We start from the raw sequence: 19189 nt of genomic DNA on the forward strand, positions 1-19189 counted from the left end.
TTCAGCGTCCTCGTGCAAATATAATCATACGACTCGAGCCTATTCTATGCGCTTGCACTACCCTCGTGCTATAATTGCATAATCAAAATTGGGTGTTTAATTTGTAAGGTCGGCCCCCAGGGCGGTGTTCGAGACACTATTATACAACCACAGCCCTCAGCGACATTGATATACGTGTAGCTATATTCAAGTCCATGCCTGTTGCAGAAGACTTGGATGCTTTATTAGCTGAGGTAGATGGTGGCGCTAACTGCCATATGCAGCAATATCGCATTAAAGGAATGCAGAATGTCCTCACCAACGAGCGAGCTTCTTTTCCTTCGTATCTGAACACCACAACCACAAGTGTCACGACAAGCCCCGAAAGACTAAAAATATCTGCATTTAATCTAGTTCGACATTGGCCTGTCCCTCCACCGAGATTGCAAGCATCCTTCTTGCCAATTAGTAAGCTAACCTGACACACAAGAGAAAAGATGGGACTCTTAAAGACATGGCCAAGAATCCAAACACCGATATAAGCACCTCTCCTGAGGCAGATAATTAAACTAGAGCAACAAGGAGTCAGATGGTGTGAAACAACTTTTTCTAGTCCTTTCAACATGACTTATGCGTCCCAAATCCGAGAACTGACCATCGACTTGTAGGCAAATTATAGTCCACCAGATAAATGGGAATGGAAGGACTTTCAGCTATCCATAGTTCAAATGGTTGCAATGACGTACTCCATTGCAAGGAGACTTGATTGATGCAACTCCTATAACTTTTGGGAAGAAACGCCAGGATACCACAAGCCCACAGCAGCCAAGTCCGTTAAAAACTATACTCATTACGATGGTGTAGATCGCTGGCTGAGCGCCCTACTATCTCCGATGCGCTAAAGGTCACTACTTACGGGTGATAAGGCCTATCGAATAACGAAGCAGGCCCAGCACGGCACACATGCTGATCTTCCCGTGGTTATTGCAGTACCGGCAGTACTAAAAGGTTCCACTACCGATAATCCTATGACAACTGGCGTACCGGACTACAAATTCACCATGCTCAGCGATCTACGAATGGCGCTGCTTACGGCGGTGAAGCCAACTCTCCAGTACGTACTTGAAGGAGCACCCTGGAGATGCCAGCTTAGGGAGGTCCTTAATATCGACAGAAGTTTTCAAAAAGTGGCTAAGATCGATTCCCTCAAGTTTTCAGCAACAGAGCGCAGCGGGTTCTTACCGGTAATTAAACAGCTGCTCGGCACCGCAGTACTACTACCGCTACTACTACCAGAGTCGCTATAGTTAACGGCACCGCTAGCAGCACGCATTTCGGCAAGTGAAGGCGTTATAGGGCGAAAATAAGGATAAAAGCTTGTGAAAATAGCAAGATGGACAAGACCGATGAGTCAGCTGGATCATACTACATAGAAACGCAGCGGCCATCTGGCCCAAAGTACGTTTCTGAGCGAGTCTGGATGCATTCGAAGAGTCAACGCAAAGTTGTCGGAGGAAAGTAGCTTTATTCTGGAGCATGCGTTATTGTGCGATTCAGCCGCTTTGAAGCCCCCTGTACATTAGCTGATGTAACGGACCAGACCCGCCTCCTTGACGAGTACAATGATACGGTAAGGCAGCGGACCCCACAGCCACAATCAACGCCACCAGCCCCTATAAACCACCCTAACTAACTTCGCGATGCCACAACCATACCGTATATGAAGAAATTTGGTTTCTTCTACATCTCTAGACTGGCGTAATCGAGGGCTATCGCATGGTACAGTCCGCTATGGGTGCAAAAGTTTATACGTGGAGTTACAGAAGGCTGAAGGCTACGTCGCCTCTAGTGTCCAGTAAGTACAGTTACTCTATTGAGGTCTGCGCCCCACTTGCATTTGTTTGATCCCCAGAATAATATCGATCAGGGACAGCTTCATCTTACCTCCTTCCCCTGCGAAATTGTTGCTAACCGTAGAAACATTCGATCCAGCTCATTCCGGCGTTACCGGAAGACCACCTGCGGGCCGAAAACCATGGTTCGACGAACTTTGGAATTCAAGTCTATCAAACAAATCGAACCATATCGTATGGATTTGCAAATATACCGGCGAGGAATGTTTGATATGCTTGCCAAGCATCTGCTTTATGTTGGGCGCTGAACCCAAAGCTTACCCCCAAGGGCACCCTTGACAACTACATGGATCCGTATATTGACGATCATAGTCGCCCGCGGGGCTACATATCGTATTCCGACTCGGATACGCGCTGAGAGACATACTGGCGTGTTTAAACCCCCGAATACTATAGAGTGGGCTGCCGGGAGGTGTTTGATTGTAGTGGATAGGTAAGCGGGAAGTGGGTTGACGACTGAACTGGTGGATAGTGATGTCACATATAGACGGTGTGGAGTTGGCTTGGTACTACGTCATCATCGTATTTCCGCCGCAACGTCGTATGTTTAGTCTCTGTGAATCTGTTATACAAGTTTTACAGCATGATTGATCATCACTCCCTGGTCGACTTTGCAGATTCTGTTCAAGTTTCATTGATAACCTTTCTTGCGACTCAGCGTACCATGTGCTTATTAAGTGAACAAAGTGAGAGGTTTTTCTAGAAACCTTATCGAATTCCATGAAATAAACTCAGCTTCTGAGGACACCCTCTTGCCTCTATTATGTGTTACGAGACCCACGAATCTGAAGGTACTGCATGACAATGATTTGCCTTCAAGATACCTGTCTAAAATCGCTCCAATGACCTCTGCCCTAGGGAACCATTCCACATCATATCCCCGAGCCGGGTCGTCTCGGATGGTCAGGTCAGGGCTATGATGGTGGTTATTACTCTTACTATTATCTGGAAATGACACCCAACCCGGGCTAGGGGTTACAACCTTTCAGACTATTGTATCCACAATTCCGTATGGTTCGTTGAGAAGCGGCATCCCCGCATTATCCGTTCCGGAAACGGCAATTGCTGCTATTTATGTAGCTCCGACCCCTGGAACAACATTGCGGCTATGGCATAGAAGCCGGCACATATACGGCGGCTAATTGAACCTTCCCCCTAACACATCCTCTCGTAATGGTATTGTACCGAACCCTTGGTAGTATTGCCGTCCAGAAAGATGGTAAAGGGATCTTGGACCGGAAAATCTCGCTATTAAATGTACCGGGCTTCTAGGTTGCAAACCGGTCACATTCTTCGCAAGCTTTTGTATATAAAAACTGTAGAAACATGAAGTAATTTGTGAATCTTGGTGAATGGAATTCAAGCGAGCAAGGCTATTCTGCCAAACATGTTGGCCCTCGTTGCCTTGTGTCTCAGTCTCGCCTCTAGCGCCCTGGGTGCGTCCTGGATCGCACCAGGCGCCGTCTGGCAGGACACTGACGGCAACAAAATCGATGCTCATGGTGGTGGCGTCGTGAAGCGTGGAGATACCTTTTACTGGGTCGGTCAAGCAGCCAGCAGTAAGTCCATATCTTGTCCTGGGAAATCATTATATGCTCTGGGGGGTAGTTGATACTGATGCCTTTCTTTCAAGACCAAAGCCCGCAAATGTATTCCTCCACCGACCTCCTCAACTGGAAGAATCTCGGGAGCCAAGCCAGTTCTGTGACAGGGATGTGGAGGCCCAAGATTGCGAAGCCGAATGGATCATTCTGGGTATGCCGGTCATGATGTCGTGATCGAGGTTTTCGGGAGCTGACTCGAAATTTCATGTGCCAGCTCTACGGTCAACAGGATCGCTATGTTCTCTCTCTCAAATCGGCACAATTCCTGGGAGGATATAGCCAGTCGGCAAAGGTCCACCTACCACCAAACGATTATTCCTATTCCGACACCGGCATGTTCTATGATGAGAGTTCAGGCAAGAGTCCAGGTCACCCTATAGACGGCAACAACCACTGACTCGGCTTGTATATCAGAGACTTGGTACCTCCTCACAAGTGCCGACCACAACGTCGTCCAAATCAACCGCCTCAACGCCGATGGCGCAGTCGGCGATCAAGTATCAAACCTCAGTGAGTGGCTCCAGAATTTCACGATTAGCAGCAAAACTGACGCCGGAAAGTCGCCGGTGCATACGAAGCCCCCGGCATCGTCAAGGCGGATAACGTCTACTTCCTCATCGTCTCGGGCAAGACCGGCTGGCGCTCCAACCCCAACAAAGTATTTTCATCCAGCTCCATAAATGGTCCCTGGACTGGAGGCTCGGATATTGCGCCCGCGGCCGAAAATACGTACGGGTCACAGAACACCTTCGAGTTGACGATCAAGGGGTCCCAAGCCACGACTTACATATATATGGGTGATGCGTGGGATTCTACGGGCGGCGCAAGCTCGAACTACGTGTGGTTGCCGATGAATATCAATACTGGGTAAGCTGAGCCATCGGGTTTGGTGGCATGTGTGTGTGCAATCAAATTGACGGGAAATTTCCGCAACAGGGCCAAGACTATTCAGCTGCAGTACCACGCGATGTGGAAGGTTGATGTCAACACCGGAGTCGTGAGCTATCCTGCTACGAAGAAGCGATATGAAGCAGAGGATGCAGATTTGTCTGGCAGGTCAGGTATGCTCCCATATCGCACATCTGGAGGCTTGGAGGGATATGCTCACAACGAATAGTCGTCAAGGGCTGCGATCACTGCCTGAGCAAACGCTCCGTCCACCAAGGCTAGTTTCCACCTGTTTATTTCACACTTTGAAACTGACCGTCTTTATAGTGACGAGTTCCAGCGAAGTTACCTTCCGCAACGTAACTGGCACCGGTTCTAAGCAGTGGCTCTCATTCCACTACCGTGTATCGAACCCCGAAGGTAATTACTTAACCCCTGCGCCAAATTCCACCTACCGCAAGCCTTGAAAGAGTAAAACACTAATGCTTTGCCCGATTCCTGTAGCTGGCGAGGCCCACATCCTCGTTAACGATGAGCCAGCCATCAACATCTCCAGCCTGAATTCGCGCGCGGGATACCACAACTCCATTCCCGTGCAGTTGACTCTCAAGCCGGGCGACGTGAACACGATTACATTTGGATCAACTGGCAAAGAAGGTAGGATTTCGCCAAATATCCTCGATTACTTCAGACATTGTGCAACCTCGTGCTAACACCCCGATGCTAGACTTTGAAGTGTCCGTGGATGGCATCGAGCTCTTCGAGCAAGATGACGAGGAGCTATAAGAGAACGCAGTAATATCGAATCACGATACTGCTTGATGAAAATGACGCTGCATATATAGGGCGATTTAGGAATAGGGTGATTAAGGAAAGAGGATATCTAAATCGCCTTGTTGTAGACAGGAATTTGTGGCCCCAACACATCTGCCTCAGTGAACATGGCATCGGCCCATGACACTTCCAAGCTTAGCCAATCCATCTGATGCTATCAGGTCAATGCACACCTGATCGCTCATACACGCATGATCTGTTCGCCGTTGACAAAGGTATCTCCGGCATTATTCCCACAAGCGCGAACCCTCAACCTTGCATGCAGTAAAGACACTAGCCCGTCCGTTTCAAAAGCAAACTCTCTGTTCCAAATTCTTCCACAGCTCGACACCGAGGTGCTGCAATCCCAATCTAGTTGCATGAGTGGTCCAAAGAGGCTCAAGCAGTAGCTGCCAAACCTTCATCCCCAACCGCGCACAGAGATAGACCGAGATCGCGATGCGTCTTATCGGTCTAACAAAGAATGCATTTCATATCAAGTTTTAGAAGTGCCATAACCACCATCGACCTACATATCGTCCTGTTCTCCACATACCAACCCCTGCAACTCGTCCTTAAACCCCCTCGGCGATCACATCATCAGTCTGCCAGACGACTGCCACCCTCCCAACCCCCACCCCCCCAAACAAGTTCCGAATCCATACACACCAAACGCTAGCACCCCAAATCACCACTACTCAGCGCCCCTAACCCTCAGATACCATAATCTAGGTACTCCAAATTCCCGCATCATAGCCCATCCACGGACGTGCTTCTCATTCTACTTGCAACCTTGCCTCCCAGCCGAGCTGACGACTTGCCCCCTCCCCTCAGCCCTCCCTCCCCTTCTCCCTGGTTTCATATTTCAGATGAATTTCAAGTATACGCTTTAGAGCCTCCCATGTGGGACAAAAGCGTAAGGCTGGATTGTGTCTCTTCCCTCAACCTCTTCTATGCACCGCTAATATCTGCCTAACGTCTGTGGGTTTCGGACTTGGCAGTTCGCGGGGGCTCGAAAGCTTCCCCTCAATGAGAATCATCCAGTACTTGAGCCGTTAGGCCAGTGTTCGGGACACAGTCTAGCAAAGTTTCAAACCTAACCTCTAAAGCTTGTGAGGCCTCGGGTTTCGTCGATCTCCCGCTCTACTGTGCGTGTTGTGGCTGCCCGATTAGATAGCAGGATTTCGAATGTGGTCAAGCCTGCTGTAATAAGAGTATCCGAGTCTGGTTGGAGCTGCGTTTCTGGCTTGAGTGTGGCGACGACATTTCTTAATAGATAGGTGCGAATCATCGAGGGAAATGAGGAATCGAATGTCGTAACGTCAAAGTACGGAGTCGCTTGCTATATGTGAGCATGACACGAATCGATAGGAACAAAGATTAAGAAACAAGTCAAGGTGGTTCAGATGTATACTTTGAAAACAACGCAACGAGAGCATAGAAGGGACAAACTGGCGGGAACCAATGTCTCAACTCGCTGGTATTACTAAAGCTGCAATTCTGCTCAATATCACATAATCCGTGTACGCCGCCCGACCAGCCGTAGCTGGCCACCGAGAAATCATCCTTGAACGACCGTGTGTAGTGCTGGCTTTGTATTCCAGTCCCCAAAACATTTAAAATCCAACCAAGCCCCTTTGTATACGCCGTGAATGCAGTTGAGCCCCCCAGGCCAGCCGATAACCTGTATGGTTTGGCAGATAGACCTGGCATCGAGGGAACTCAGGTATCCAGAACATAAAAGAATCATATCAAACCACCGCACTCCCACTATTTTTGGTTTTAAACCCCTTCGACCCCCAGTCCTTGCTCGTCCTGGAGACTCCACAATCCAGGAGTCCTTAATCAGGGTTGGCGATGTAGAGCCGGCCAGCGGTGAGGGTCATAGTCCGTTCGTCGACACTGCCGCGCCTCCGCAGATCCTCCGGGTTCTTCACGCTCTTCTCTCGCGTCAGAGCCGCGTTCAGCAAGCTGTTACTCGCTAACTTGGCCGCACTGGGGCCACCCATTTCAGGTAGGGCATCTGCGCGCTCCCCACTGCTGCCACTGCGAGTGCTTTGGGCCCGGCCAAAGTTGCGCTCGTCTCCGATCTCGTACTCTGCCTTATCCTCGACCAGACTGCCCGCCCGCTCGGGCGTATCGCCTGGACTCCACCTCTTACCCGGTCCTACGCCGCCAGATGAGCGATATGAGACGACGCGCCGACCACTGGCGGTACTGCTGCGTCCGCTGCTCCCCGTCCTACGGTGGTGCAAGCGCTGAGCAGCCACGTCGTCGTCATCGCTGTCCTCGCCTTCGACTTCGGTGGCACTGAGTCGCATGGGCACGCCGCCAACGCCAACATAGTTGTTCTCTGGGGCATAGCCAACGACGCCAGGCTTGCCGTGGTGCCGTATCTTGGCCGCCACCTTTCCGGCGCTGCTGATGCCAGTCGATGTTCGACCTGGGGCAGTACCGCCGAGCACTTCCATGTGTGCTCGTTGTTTAGCCGCCCTTTGTTGTGCTGCTATCCTGGGATCTTCGTATTGTGCTCGATCGCACCAGACGGTGGCCTTTTGCTTTCTCAGCAGGGCGACATAGCTAGTGGCCTGGCCACCGGATCGGGACGAGGTACTGCGACGAAGTTCGGTGGTGGGGGAGGTACGGAAGGCGGCGGGAGGTGTATTAGAAGATACGGTGCTGAAGGTATTGACGGAGGGAGATCGCCGCGAGTGGCCCATGGACGGTTGTTGGAGATGCATCGGTGTGGGTTGTTGTACGGGGAAGACATTGGACGAAGTCGTTCTCGTGCGCGAATGTGAATATATTTGAGGGGAGGGGTCCAGAGGTCTCCGCCTCTCGCCCAACATCGTGTTGTTTGCCTGCCGACCGCCCTTTCTTCCAGCGTTGGGTGGACAGGAGCTGAATGGCGATCTTCAAGGAACGTGCCGGATGGTGACGATTGTGCTACCACCACAATGATGTATCTCGGAAGTAATGTAATGTTGGCAAATCGATAGTGTCTTGGGAGGGAGATGAATGTTTGACTGGAGGGGCAAGCCAAACGATGGTCGGTTGGACGGAATGGCAGAACAATCAAGACAATGCACGCTGCGACGCTGGAATAAACAAATTATGACCGTGAACAAAAATAGAGGCGACTACGGCGAGTCCCCGGCACCAAATGCTCGAATTGCTGCAGAGGGCTTCGTTTCACAAGAACAATGGAAAGAAAAAAAGATGCGAGGTGGCTAAGGCGGTTTGAAGGGTAGCTGAAATCGGCTGCCCACGTTGCATGCCCTGCCTGTGACTTTGAACAATAAAAAAGGTCCGTCCGTTCTCGTCACTGGGAGGCTCGTATGATATGAGAGAAGTGCGAATTGCAAATTGTGCTCAATGGTGTGGATATGATGTAGTGGCCGAGTAGCGCGTCATTTCATGTAGCGCAGGACCCAGCCGAGTGCAGATACAAGCCCAATTCCTCGGGTTCGTTGGGATGTGCTCGCGAGCTTGTTGCTACTGCTACCGAACCCCTGTCGGAACGGTGATGATGGTGCAGCCGGGATGAGGGCGGGACAGGTGCAGAGGGAAACCAAAACCACACGGAGCAGTGGGGTCCGAGAAGATAGTTCGCCAACTATCAACTTGAGACGGAGACCTGAACTCGGGGTGATGCTTGCTGGTGCTGATTGTGTGCCTGCTTTCTGCGACGAGATGGGTGCCGCTATTCCGTACTATGGTAGCGCGCTGCGAAGCCAAGAGCCAGGGCAGGCTGCACAGGGCAGCGGAAGCTGAGAGCGCAGAAATTCCTAAGCTTTCCAGAGCGCTAGCGTTGAGAAAAGCGCGAAAACGCCGTGTGGATGATCCTTGGATCCACTAAGCAGCTTGTAAAGCTGGGCGGCCAACCAATGTCGCAAACACTGTAGTAAATGCGAATTGATGTAATCGCCAGCATTGATCTCGATGACGACTGTTGTTGATTGCAATTGCCTTGTTTGTTTGGTAAATTTGCGACAGGTTTGTTCGCAGACAGCCAGCCGACTGCCGTTGCGGGGTGTTCGCAGCGTTGATCACTCCGCTTTCCTTGGATTGGCAGGAGCCGGATGGATTAGGAAGGCGCGCTCGGCTGACGACAAAATGTATAGGGATCGAGATTGGGACAATTGGTGTTGTCGTTGGGTAGGCTTAGAGACGACCGCGGACCCTGAATTTCAACAAAAAAAGACGGTCCCTGAATTACGATTGAGGAGAAAGCGGGAGCAGATAGACGAGGGCTGATAAGGGGGAATGCAACAGATCTGCTGCTGCACAGGCAGATCCAGACAGGCTCGTGAGGGTGTGCTGGAGCGAAGGAGATACTTGTCCGTCTTGCCGACTGGTCTCTGGTTGTCTGGTACGATATTAGATACTGGTCGAATCGTCCGTCGGGCCTTCTGTCAGCTTATGCGCCAAATAGCGCAAAGTGCTAAGCGGGGCCGATGGAAGGAAGACGAAATGCCAAGGTTTCGATGCTTTATGGGAATGTCGTGGTCGACATGGGATTTCCGATTCGACGACTGTGCCCTTTTTTTCTTGCCGATTATGCGCTTGCCGAAGCACCTGAAGCGGTCGGCGGCTGGCTAACAAGCTGCGAGCAAAACGACCTGTCCTATTGTATCCTTGTCAACCCAGGGCTCCCCCTCAAGTGATCTTTCTGCTTGGTGATTATTATTCTAATGACTAAACAAGATGAGAGTGAATTGTCTCTCCACAGATTTTGTGACAACCCGGGTTCATACACTCTATCTCGACCGCAAAGGACATGCTCGAGTCACGAACGTCGGTGATTTCATACATGACAGGCCATGGAAACTGACGATCGCTATTCACAAAGGTGCGACCGGCTTAAGCTGGGGCTGCTAGATCCCGTTCCAACTTTGCGACGTTCAGGTGAAGCTATGATATCCACTTTGGCACGGTGACAGGGTGAGAAGTACTTGCATCGATATGCGTCCGCCATTACAAGAGATCAGCACGCAACGTACCTATCCAGACTTGCCCACCCTGTTGCTAAATGTGTTTCCACACCCACCGACAGACTTTTGATAGGCGCTGGAGCCTAGGAACGAGAGACCCGCCCGGAGAGTTCCTCGAAGCCGAGGAAAAGACGGAGATGATTCTTGTTGAATGGAGGTTTTGAAGCTGTCAACCTCGAGAGCTCTCCGAATGACAATCGTTACGGCAATGAGCCAATACTCGCGAAGCGGGGAATGTTGCAGTTTGTTTTGAGGGCTTTCGGCCTTATGCAAAGGAATACTGCCCTGATGGCTACTGCATATCCAGCCGCTGCTGCAATATTGCGGGCCCTTCTTTTTTTATTTTATTTTTTTCCTTATCCGTATTCCCCCCGTCGAGTTGGCGACTCCGTAGCCAAGTAGAGTTCACGATACCCTGCGCGTCTAACCAAGCCTCTGCCGCTTTCGGTCTGAGATCAACACTGAATCAGTACTGGTTGGGGCGCTTCGGGGATGAGGGGTCAACCAAACAAGGCGACCGATAGCAGCAATAAAACAAGAACTCCATAATTCATTTGGGCTTGAGAAGGCTGGATGAGAGCCGAATGATTCGGTGCAACGCAGAGAAAATCCCGGAAAGAGCATTATCTCAAGTGCCACATGTCTCGACCGGAAAAGCGGTCATCGCATTTTTCAACACTTGGCGACCAAGGACCCAATACCTATGAGTCTAGAGTTGTCATCTATCGGATTGCATCGCATCTCTTCCTGATTCAATTTCCTATCGCAGTTTCTGAAATCTCGTTCGCTTCGTTTGGTGCCACGACTGGTCGGTCTCCTGCTTCCATCGCTGGTCAGGATGTGACCACGTTTCGACAGTATTTCGTCGTAAAACCTTGGAAGGAGTCGCGACTCGAGACTCGATTCCGCTAACTCACGTCATTATGGGTCACAGAGAATTGAGTGGAAGAGGTATATCAAACTGCTATTAAGCCTCTGGTGCCAGGTCCACGGCCCGAAAGGGTAACTGGGGTCCCTCTAACACTTTCCAAACCCTATCTGGCTCCCCATGACGAAAGGCTATACTAGCTACGAGTTATAGTCCATCAAGCTAGCGCTGCAACCCAAAATCCCTCCACTTGACCTCATAGCCTACTACAGATCACCGAGAGGCGTGCGAGCTCAACTTGCAAGGTGCCGTCGGACCACAGCTTAATTTGTGGTGTTGAGCAATTCTCAGCCTGCTGCTGTCCTGAACAGACAAAGTCGGTGTCACCGAAACCGACTTGGTTGAAGTGGGCACCGGGTGTTGACCGATGACACCGCCTACACATGCATGGACGCCTTGCGCTGATAAGTATTGGCGCGGGCCACAGCAGGCCAGAAAAAGCGACCTCAAGGAGTCACGACAGTGAGCTCAATCGATGCGGGTGAGCGAGCGGTCAAGGTCCAAGGTCAGACTTCATATAACTATCATCGCATATTGGTCTATGCAAGTTGGGTACATACGCTCTCAGACAACGCTTGCTGAGTTCACACATCAAGAAACTCGCCGATGCACTGCAAATCCCCCAAGGGCCAAGGGCCAATACCAGATCCATGCTGCATGTTTCGTCCTATCAAGGGCACATCCAACCTCACGATGGGACCATGCATGTCCAAACCGGCTGCCCCGCGTTCCTATCATGAGCGAGGAGGCTGATGGTCGCAATTGCTCGACGCGAAATGAACCTCGATACGCGGCATCCCAATGGGTACATACGAAATCGTCTGATAGCCTACATACCCAGTCACCAAGGGGCTGCCGTGGAGTTACTTGGCTTTTGTCTGTGCCGTAGTCCTGAATCCAGATGCTGGTCGAGATTGTGAGCTCATTGACAGGCACTAGAGGTACGAAGTGCCATGACACAACAGCACCAACCTCTCTGTGACCATATGTCGCAGAAGAGTCAATTCGGTTCGTCTGTAACACCCCTTGGTGCGACGTTGAAATCGTACTAGACCAAGCTTTTTCTCCATCTGAGATCTCGAAACCAGCTACAGTAGTGCTGCATGCCCCTCAGATAGCGCATAGACGGGACAATAGTGGCGACGCTAGAGGCCATAGTTCTCTGACAATGTCAAATAGCTACCGTAGCTAGCACCAACTCATCACTAGAAACTATTTTCGAAAGTCTTGAAACAGTTCCTCTCCACGCTCTTTCGTTTCACTCCCGCCTGATCCGTTCGCTCGCACTTTGACACCAGTGCTAGACATACCTGCACTTCCGCACGAACATACACCTAGCTCCTCTGTTTTGACTTCACCTCGCCTTTCGAGGCGTTTCATTCAATGCCATCTTATCAACCTCTGTCAAAAACCGGGAAATCCAACGTCCGTTCCAACTTTTTCCAGGCTTTTGCTCCTTCTTCCTTTGCTGTCACACTCGTGAACCATTCAGATATCAGTATCGATCGCAATTATAAGGTGACAAGCCAGGAAAATGCCGTTGACCCCAGACCTTTCCGATGAAGCCAGCAATTACTCGATCGCGTCACAAATTCTTCAGTTCCATCCCACAACTCGTTCCCACCCCGGCCGAGACCCCATAAACACGGGCATGTCTCCGGCAGCGGCGCATGCAGTAGATAACAACCCTTCCGAGTGCCACTGACGTACAGGTCAGAACATTCGACAGATTGGATTTCCTTGTTTTCGACTCGTGAACAGAGTGCAGCAGGACCACAGTGTACTGGGACAGGGTCAACAAGCCGGAGATCACAAACCGGCATGACATGGTGGTGCACGGCCCGCTCCCACTCCCCCTCCCCGGGAAGCAAAAACGAGGAATAGTCACTGGTGTCCGTGGACTTAAGCCGGGCCGACATTTGACTCGGTTACTATCGATATGCCGGCTGGCCGGTCTTGGGGAACAGGTTTCTGTCTTCAATTGGTTTCGTATGAGACATGACCCTTAAGATGGCCCAAATCCATATCAAGTTGAAACGTTCCAAGCGGTTGGCAAGGCGAGTGACTGCAGTTGCAAGTATGAATGTACTGCAAGGGTTGTATAGGACAGTACTAGATATATCCAAAGTTAGGGGTCATTTCAGTTGGTCGATATGTGCCGCAATGCGATCACGTTGATCGACATATGAATGCCGATAATTATTAACCTTGCATGCTGACTCTACACATGTTCCATTGGCCTTTAACGCCGCTAATGACAGCAAACAGAATAATGGCATCTCATATGCTTTCCCCAGGACGCCATGCCACTTGGTATAATAGCGTGAATCGTAACCTTTGATCCAGCATTTCATCACTCCTCCATTTCCCCGTCTTCGATCATCCTGCCTAAAATCAGACTTTGGACCACAAGCTCGTCAGTCAGAGTCCTAATTCGTTTCGGTAGTCGGCCGTCGTCGTGAACAGCCGATCTGCCTGTGCTCGGGCGCTTGCGTTTCTTTGATTGAGCCGGCCCAGATCCGTCCTTGCCGGCTCCAAAAATACCCTCAACATTAGCCATGTGGTCATCAACGTAGACCCAGTCGAAAGGTCGAGAGTTATCTTTGTCTTCCCTCTCACGAAGCTTAACTCTAGCCTCGTCCACAGTAAAGACTCTAAAAAGGTCCGCTCCGAGGACTTGAGCCAGGAACACGTATTCCATCCGCTTGTCTTCTGACCTGGACTTCTTCATAACAAGCAAAATCTCGGTCTTATCCAGCAGCATAGGTCGTCGAGTTATGACCTCCGCCAGCCTGGCACTCGAAGCATCATATGTTAATATATTACGAGACCGGATGGCATCTCCTAGTATCTTGCTCTGTCCTGCGCATAGAACGTAAGAAGACCAATCCACCAAAGAGTTTTTCGCCACGCACGTTAATATCCACTTGCATGCTAGGCAGGGCAACCCAAGAGCAAGAGCCTGCATGTACTTCACCTTGCGCGAATGCCCATCGGCAATCAGGGCTGTGAACCCAGTATCCATGACACGGCGTTTCAGCTTCAAATCACCGGATAGAACTGATGCAGACGATGGGCCCGAGGACAAAGATCTAACTTCGAAGAGTTCACTAAAACCCCCAGTAAGGACCTTGCCTCCGCCTTGCAGAATCATCTGCTGGACAGATTTGCTCTGCTCGAGCCTTTCGTTGTACTTCTCAGAGGCTTCATGGGGCTGCTTCGATTGAAAGGATATGGCGAACGCCATCCCTTGGAAGATACCACCGGTATCTGCAGACTCCTCATGCATCTGTTTTGTCGCTTTCTGAGTGAATGACCTTGAGGACCTTGACCGGGTGGATGATTCTGAAGGCGACGGGGCAAGTTCATCAGTCGAAGCGGAGCGATGACGTGTTGTTCTACTCGAATCCCTCCTGATCCGCTGTCTAGCGCGATAAGAATAAGTTGTAAGCGGAGAACGATGTATCATTCTGTTACTTGCTGGGGAAGGCGGATGAGTCTCATTACCATCAGGAACTGACTGCTTGGCTGTCGCTTGGACAGCCTTCGAAGCGGATGAGCACGTTTTCGCTTTGGTCACTGACGGTGACGAATGCATCTTACTTGCATGCCCAACCTCCGTATTCGGTGTTGTGCTAGACGACATATTCGGCGTGGTAGAAAGTGCTGAGAGAGTAGATGTGGCACTTGGGGGAGCATGCGACGCGCTGGGAGCTGCTGTAGGTGTGACTACCCTCATGCTGCTTGATTGACGTGACGAGCGACGAGGCCCGGCTGGTTTAGAGGACGGTTGTGTGCTAGCACATAATTGTCGTGGAGGAGATGAATGCATGGTGCTCGGTGCCGGTAAGCTCTGTGTAGGAGCTAATTTATCCGAATCCTCAAATACTCGCGGGCTTGAGGCTGGAGGGGCAAGTATTTTCAACCCTCGGCGTGCCACTCCCGACGCTACAAGAGGAGTGATGCTATGCTCAGGTAGCCGTGGTGCAGGTTCGTTGAATGTGCCAGCCGGGCTAGTCTCAGGGATTACCTCCTTGGTACCACTAGTTCCGGTCGTGTTCGTGGATAAGATAGGATCCGCTGGGTCATTAGTGAGCTGGCCTGCGACCTCGACCGGGTGTTTCTCGTTTGGCGTGTCAAGTTGAAGGGTGTTGCTCTCCTGAATCTCGAGCAGCGGTGGCTGTGGCGGCGTAGGAACTGCGAGCTCTTGAGAGTCGGCCACAATTTCAGCATGTTCTTCAGTTTCTTCCGAGTCGTCCTTATCGGCCTCATACTTCCCACAGCGCTGCTTAAGATAGTCCTCTGTTGCCTTCTTTTCGGTCACTTTCTTTTCATGTGTTTCATGATTTGTGGACGGGACCTCGATATGAACATTTTCGGGGCCCTTGCTACTTGAGCGAGGAATGCTGCTGGAACGTGCGACGCTGATAGAAGCGCAACGCCTCACTGCTTCCTCCTGTCTCATTTTCGCCAAACGGCGTCGTTGAATCTCGCCGTCACTTCCAAAATCATCATCTTCACTCTCTTCCAGCACCTTTTGCGCATTGAGAAAGCCACTGTATGAACCAATTGGTTCAGGAATGGTCCTGGCTTTGCGAGGCCCGAGCCGCGGGGACTCGGGAACAGTGATTGCATCTTGAGAATCGACTATCGGCTTAGATGAGGTGGTCAGGAGGTTGGGGCTCGAAGCCACGCCGAGGGATGGTGAAGTTCGTAGACCGCGGCCTCCTAAGGGAGACTCGAGATTGTTGGGGGATATCGTGTTGTCGTTGAAAACAAAGGGTGACGGCCTCGATGAAGTAGGGGAGACCCTCTTGACAGCCGATGTAAATTGCGTTTGCGCGAAAAGCTGTGATGCTCCCAGCACTGACGCTTCTCCATTCTGGAATGTAAGCCGTGGACCCACCGCCGGCGTCTCCGGGGTAATCGCAGAGTGGTGCGCCGACTCTGGAGAATCTTCGTCCCCGTCATTTTGGGAGAAGTCTGCACGCAAGTTTTGGTAGGCAGGTAGGTTAAACTTTACAGCACCAGTGTCGTCTTCGTAAAGGGTCCGATGCGGAGAGTCGCCGCGGGTGGACTGAGTCTCGTGTCCATCTTCTCCCGCGGGATGGTCAGACGGAAAATCGTTATCTTGATACTGACTGTAGCTGCGGCCATCGTTTGACTGCGTTGGTGACTGCGAGCTGTCCATTTTCCTTTTCTTCAGCGGTGCTGTCGCCCGCGGTGCTTGCCTTGGGGGCAATGCATCGTTCGTTACCAAAGCATCAGGTGCGTCGGCATCGCTCGCAGATGCATTCGCGCCAGTTTCTTTTGTCGCCCAGTTGAGTGAGGTGAGAAGCGGGCATTGGCTACCCTTGGATCGGCGAGGCTCTGCGACTGGCGACGAAGCCTTCGGCTTTGACTTTTCGGCTGGAAGCAGACGCGATCTCTTGGGCGCGTTTCGAACCTACAACATTCCATCATTGCTGGTCAGTGACATCCTTGCAAACCACCGACATATTTGCGCAGCCTTACCTGGCGGGGGTCGTCGGGCTTCCAAAATTCGGAAGACCGAGCATGGGTGTTAGCTGCTCCTGCAAGAACTTCAGTCAGTGACAACTGAGTAGCTCTTCAGGTTAGAAATAATACCATGTCCTGGCAATGGTACGCGTTGTTCTGGTCCCGTTGAACTGCTGTACTTCACGAAATGGTCAGTGCTGACAATGGTGGCGGGCAGGGGCATGTCGCCGATCAGGCCCACCTTACCACGCGGATACCATGTTCAAGATAGCATTCAGTGAACTTCTCTTGTGTATCTTGGCTCTCATTGCAACCGCTGTATGCGCATCCTTCTGCCTTCCCAAGGGTTTTGAGGGGCTTGCGCGGTGCCATTATCGTCTGCTTGTCCTCATATTGCCGTTGGATGATTTGAGGAGTCTGGGGAGAGTGGAAAGGTTGAAGCTGACTGCGTCAAGAAATTCGAGATCCGTGGATGAGACTTGCATGGGACGGAGGACGCTAAAAACAGCAGCTGCGAATCTCACACGCGTCTTCTAATCGCGCCATCAGGTGACTCGCTCGAACGAATTTAGCCGCAACCACGACGCTTACACTAAAGTCAACTCGGAAGTTGGAAAGTGCCACCGCAAGTTCACAAGCTTTACTGCCTTGCATATTCGTTGAAAAGTGATTAGGAGACGGGCCAGTCTGTGCAAGCGTCACGCTAGGCGACTTCATTGATGTGCATCGCCCTTGACAGACCGGCAAAACTTCCGCTGCATGGTTTGGGGATCTTCGACCTCTGCGCACGCAACATGACTTTTTGGAGATCCGAGTCTGTGTCAAATTCCTGATCAATTTTTTCTTCTTTTTCTTCTTCTTTTCTTTTTTACCCCCTCCTTTTTCCTTGCTCCACGGCAGTTCTGTATCGTCCAGGTCTCGATCGCTTGACAAAATTCACGAGTCTCATCGTTCGCGCAAATGGAGGGTCGAAGAAACACCTTGCTCCATCGTGAACAATGCGCTTCCATATGAAATCTCGAAAGTTTTGGAGCGTTGTAGCAGTTAATCACAGGATGATGAAGATTTATCTAAGCTTCTGTCATCGTCCAAAACCACCATCACTTGTGCCGTTTTAAAGCACATTCTCAGTGAGAACCTATCTTCCTCACAAACTAGCCATTAACTAGGTCAAAAAGTTACCGAAGTGACCCAATAGGACAGGGTACACAAGCCTCAGTCACTTGATACTATCTGTATGGCCTCAACTCACTACTTTTACCCTGAGGTATTCATACCAAAGTTAAACGATGAAATTCCGAGATAACTCCATTGTTAACGCTTACTATAGTGAGTAGATCAAGTCAAGTCACTCATTCCTCTATTTCTGAAGCAGCGTCTTCCAAATCACTGGCCAGTGGTCTTACCGAGATATTCTCCTCGGTAAACATTCCTGACTCCCGACAAACATGTCCAACCCCCGGTCCCAACCTTCTTCTCAGTGGTCTCTGCATTCGGTTCACAATATCAAGAGCAAAGTCGCCCGATCCCAGATAATACCAGATTGTGAGGTAGACACAAGGAGCATTGCTCTCTCCAGGTGTCCGCAGCATGACGCGGAAATCCCGATGGCATTCTGGGCATCCATCAACTTCGCTCACGACGGGACCAACTCTCCATCCCTCTGGTTCAATAAGGGCAGTTGGGCCACGCCGGAACTGAATACCCCTGGCGTCCCATTTCATTATTAGCTCAAATCTTAGGCGAACGTATCGATGGCAGCACTGTTTAAAGGCAGCCACGGCTCTGCAGCGCTTGGTCAGTGGAAACAACACCTCTACCCTTCTGGCAAACATGCCATGCTCATTAGTGACAATAGATTCCCATGATATGTTTGAACCGACACCATGATTCTCCTGTGACTTGCGGGGTACGGAGAGCAAGGCTTCCAACTCCGCAGTATCGCGGCCTTCTCGGCAGTACTTAGCTAGACCGACCAACAGATTCGGATGCCAGTTTCTAGGGAGACCAGTAGATCCAAATCCGGTGAGATCGCTGGGCGATTTGCATACCCCACCTTTGATGGCGAGAACCGAAAGGATAGGAGAGTGCCGGGTTTCGCACCAGTGGCACCAGATATTCTCGAAGTCCCGGTCTAGCAGCTTTGCAAAATCGGCTCGGTCTTCGTTTGCCATGCTTTGGTAGAACTCGGAACCTACTCGCTCTTGCATCTCTTTGTTTGCTATACCTGCGGCAGCAACAGAACATGGAGGAAGATAATCGGCAATCTTTTTCAGAAGCTCGAGAGGAAGCTTTTCGAGGCAGGCGGCATTCATTGGGGCTCCTTTATGTTTTTACGATGGTATGTATGCGTCGTTTCGGATCGTTACAGAGGATGGATGTTTTCTTCATTTCTGGCAAAGGTCGAGGTTGCTGGTACGATCATAGGCCAGAAGATCCAACATATTTATGAATATGTGCCCGTCGTTCCCATGCCACTGTCACTGTTTAAAATGAATGAACAGGTGATTGTGGCAATGATATATTCACAATTATACACGATTCTGTTCCACAAGCATCTGCCTTGCTGTC

General features: G+C 50.8%; 5 protein-coding genes across 5 annotated transcripts; 2 read left to right on the forward strand and 3 right to left on the reverse strand.

The window, feature by feature from the left end:
• Nucleotides 1–602: 602 nt before the first annotated feature.
• Nucleotides 603–2341, forward strand: BCR38DRAFT_470873 (uncharacterized protein; the record flags this gene model as incomplete). Its single annotated transcript, XM_040862846.1, has 6 exons — nucleotides 603–643; nucleotides 884–1093; nucleotides 1369–1437; nucleotides 1537–1609; nucleotides 1732–1834; nucleotides 1972–2341. The coding sequence occupies 6 exons, from the start codon at nucleotides 603–605 to the stop codon at nucleotides 2169–2171; spliced, it is 696 nt and encodes a 231-aa protein (XP_040721656.1). The 3' UTR covers nucleotides 2172–2341.
• A 938-nt stretch (nucleotides 2342–3279) lies between these two features.
• Nucleotides 3280–5170, forward strand: BCR38DRAFT_383240 (Arabinanase/levansucrase/invertase; the record flags this gene model as incomplete). Its single annotated transcript, XM_040857439.1, has 10 exons — nucleotides 3280–3451; nucleotides 3526–3647; nucleotides 3711–3858; nucleotides 3911–4006; nucleotides 4057–4363; nucleotides 4433–4557; nucleotides 4614–4665; nucleotides 4719–4804; nucleotides 4889–5041; nucleotides 5112–5170. 10 exons carry the CDS (start codon nucleotides 3280–3282, stop codon nucleotides 5168–5170), a joined length of 1320 nt encoding a protein of 439 aa, XP_040721657.1.
• A 1868-nt stretch (nucleotides 5171–7038) lies between these two features.
• Nucleotides 7039–8046, reverse strand: BCR38DRAFT_454417 (uncharacterized protein; the record flags this gene model as incomplete). The annotated part of the gene is made up of 1 exon (XM_040861703.1): nucleotides 7039–8046. One exon carries the CDS (start codon nucleotides 8044–8046, stop codon nucleotides 7039–7041), a length of 1008 nt encoding a protein of 335 aa, XP_040721658.1.
• Nucleotides 8047–13285: 5239 nt separating this feature from the next.
• BCR38DRAFT_418772 (uncharacterized protein) lies at nucleotides 13286–17089 on the reverse strand. Its single transcript, XM_040859249.1, has 4 exons — nucleotides 16860–17089; nucleotides 16748–16791; nucleotides 16634–16692; nucleotides 13286–16565 (listed from the first exon to the last, which is right to left on the reverse strand). The coding sequence occupies exons 1-4, from the start codon at nucleotides 16988–16990 to the stop codon at nucleotides 13473–13475; spliced, it is 3327 nt and encodes a 1108-aa protein (XP_040721659.1). The 5' UTR covers nucleotides 16991–17089; the 3' UTR covers nucleotides 13286–13472.
• An 881-nt stretch (nucleotides 17090–17970) lies between these two features.
• On the reverse strand, nucleotides 17971–18933 carry BCR38DRAFT_405076 (uncharacterized protein; the record flags this gene model as incomplete). The annotated part of the gene is made up of 1 exon (XM_040857924.1): nucleotides 17971–18933. The coding sequence occupies one exon, from the start codon at nucleotides 18931–18933 to the stop codon at nucleotides 17971–17973; it is 963 nt and encodes a 320-aa protein (XP_040721660.1).
• Between the last annotated feature and the right edge of the window lie 256 nt (nucleotides 18934–19189).

This window comes from Pseudomassariella vexata, assembly GCF_002105095.1.
Source record: "Pseudomassariella vexata strain CBS 129021 chromosome Unknown BCR38scaffold_1, whole genome shotgun sequence".
Classification (NCBI taxonomy): domain Eukaryota; kingdom Fungi; phylum Ascomycota; class Sordariomycetes; order Amphisphaeriales; family Pseudomassariaceae; genus Pseudomassariella; species Pseudomassariella vexata.

Excerpts from the sequence above, each read along its gene's own strand:
- BCR38DRAFT_418772 (XM_040859249.1), bottom strand. The coding sequence starts at position 16,990 with ATGGCACCGCGCAAGCCCCTCAAAACCCTTGGGAAGGCAGAAGGATGC. Across the intron at positions 16,693-16,747 it reads CGTACCATTGCCAGGACATG|GAGCAGCTAACACCCATGCT; the intron begins GTATTATTTCTA and ends AAGTTCTTGCAG. Across the intron at positions 16,566-16,633 it reads AGCCCGACGACCCCCGCCAG|GTTCGAAACGCGCCCAAGAG; the intron begins GTAAGGCTGCGC and ends GGAATGTTGTAG.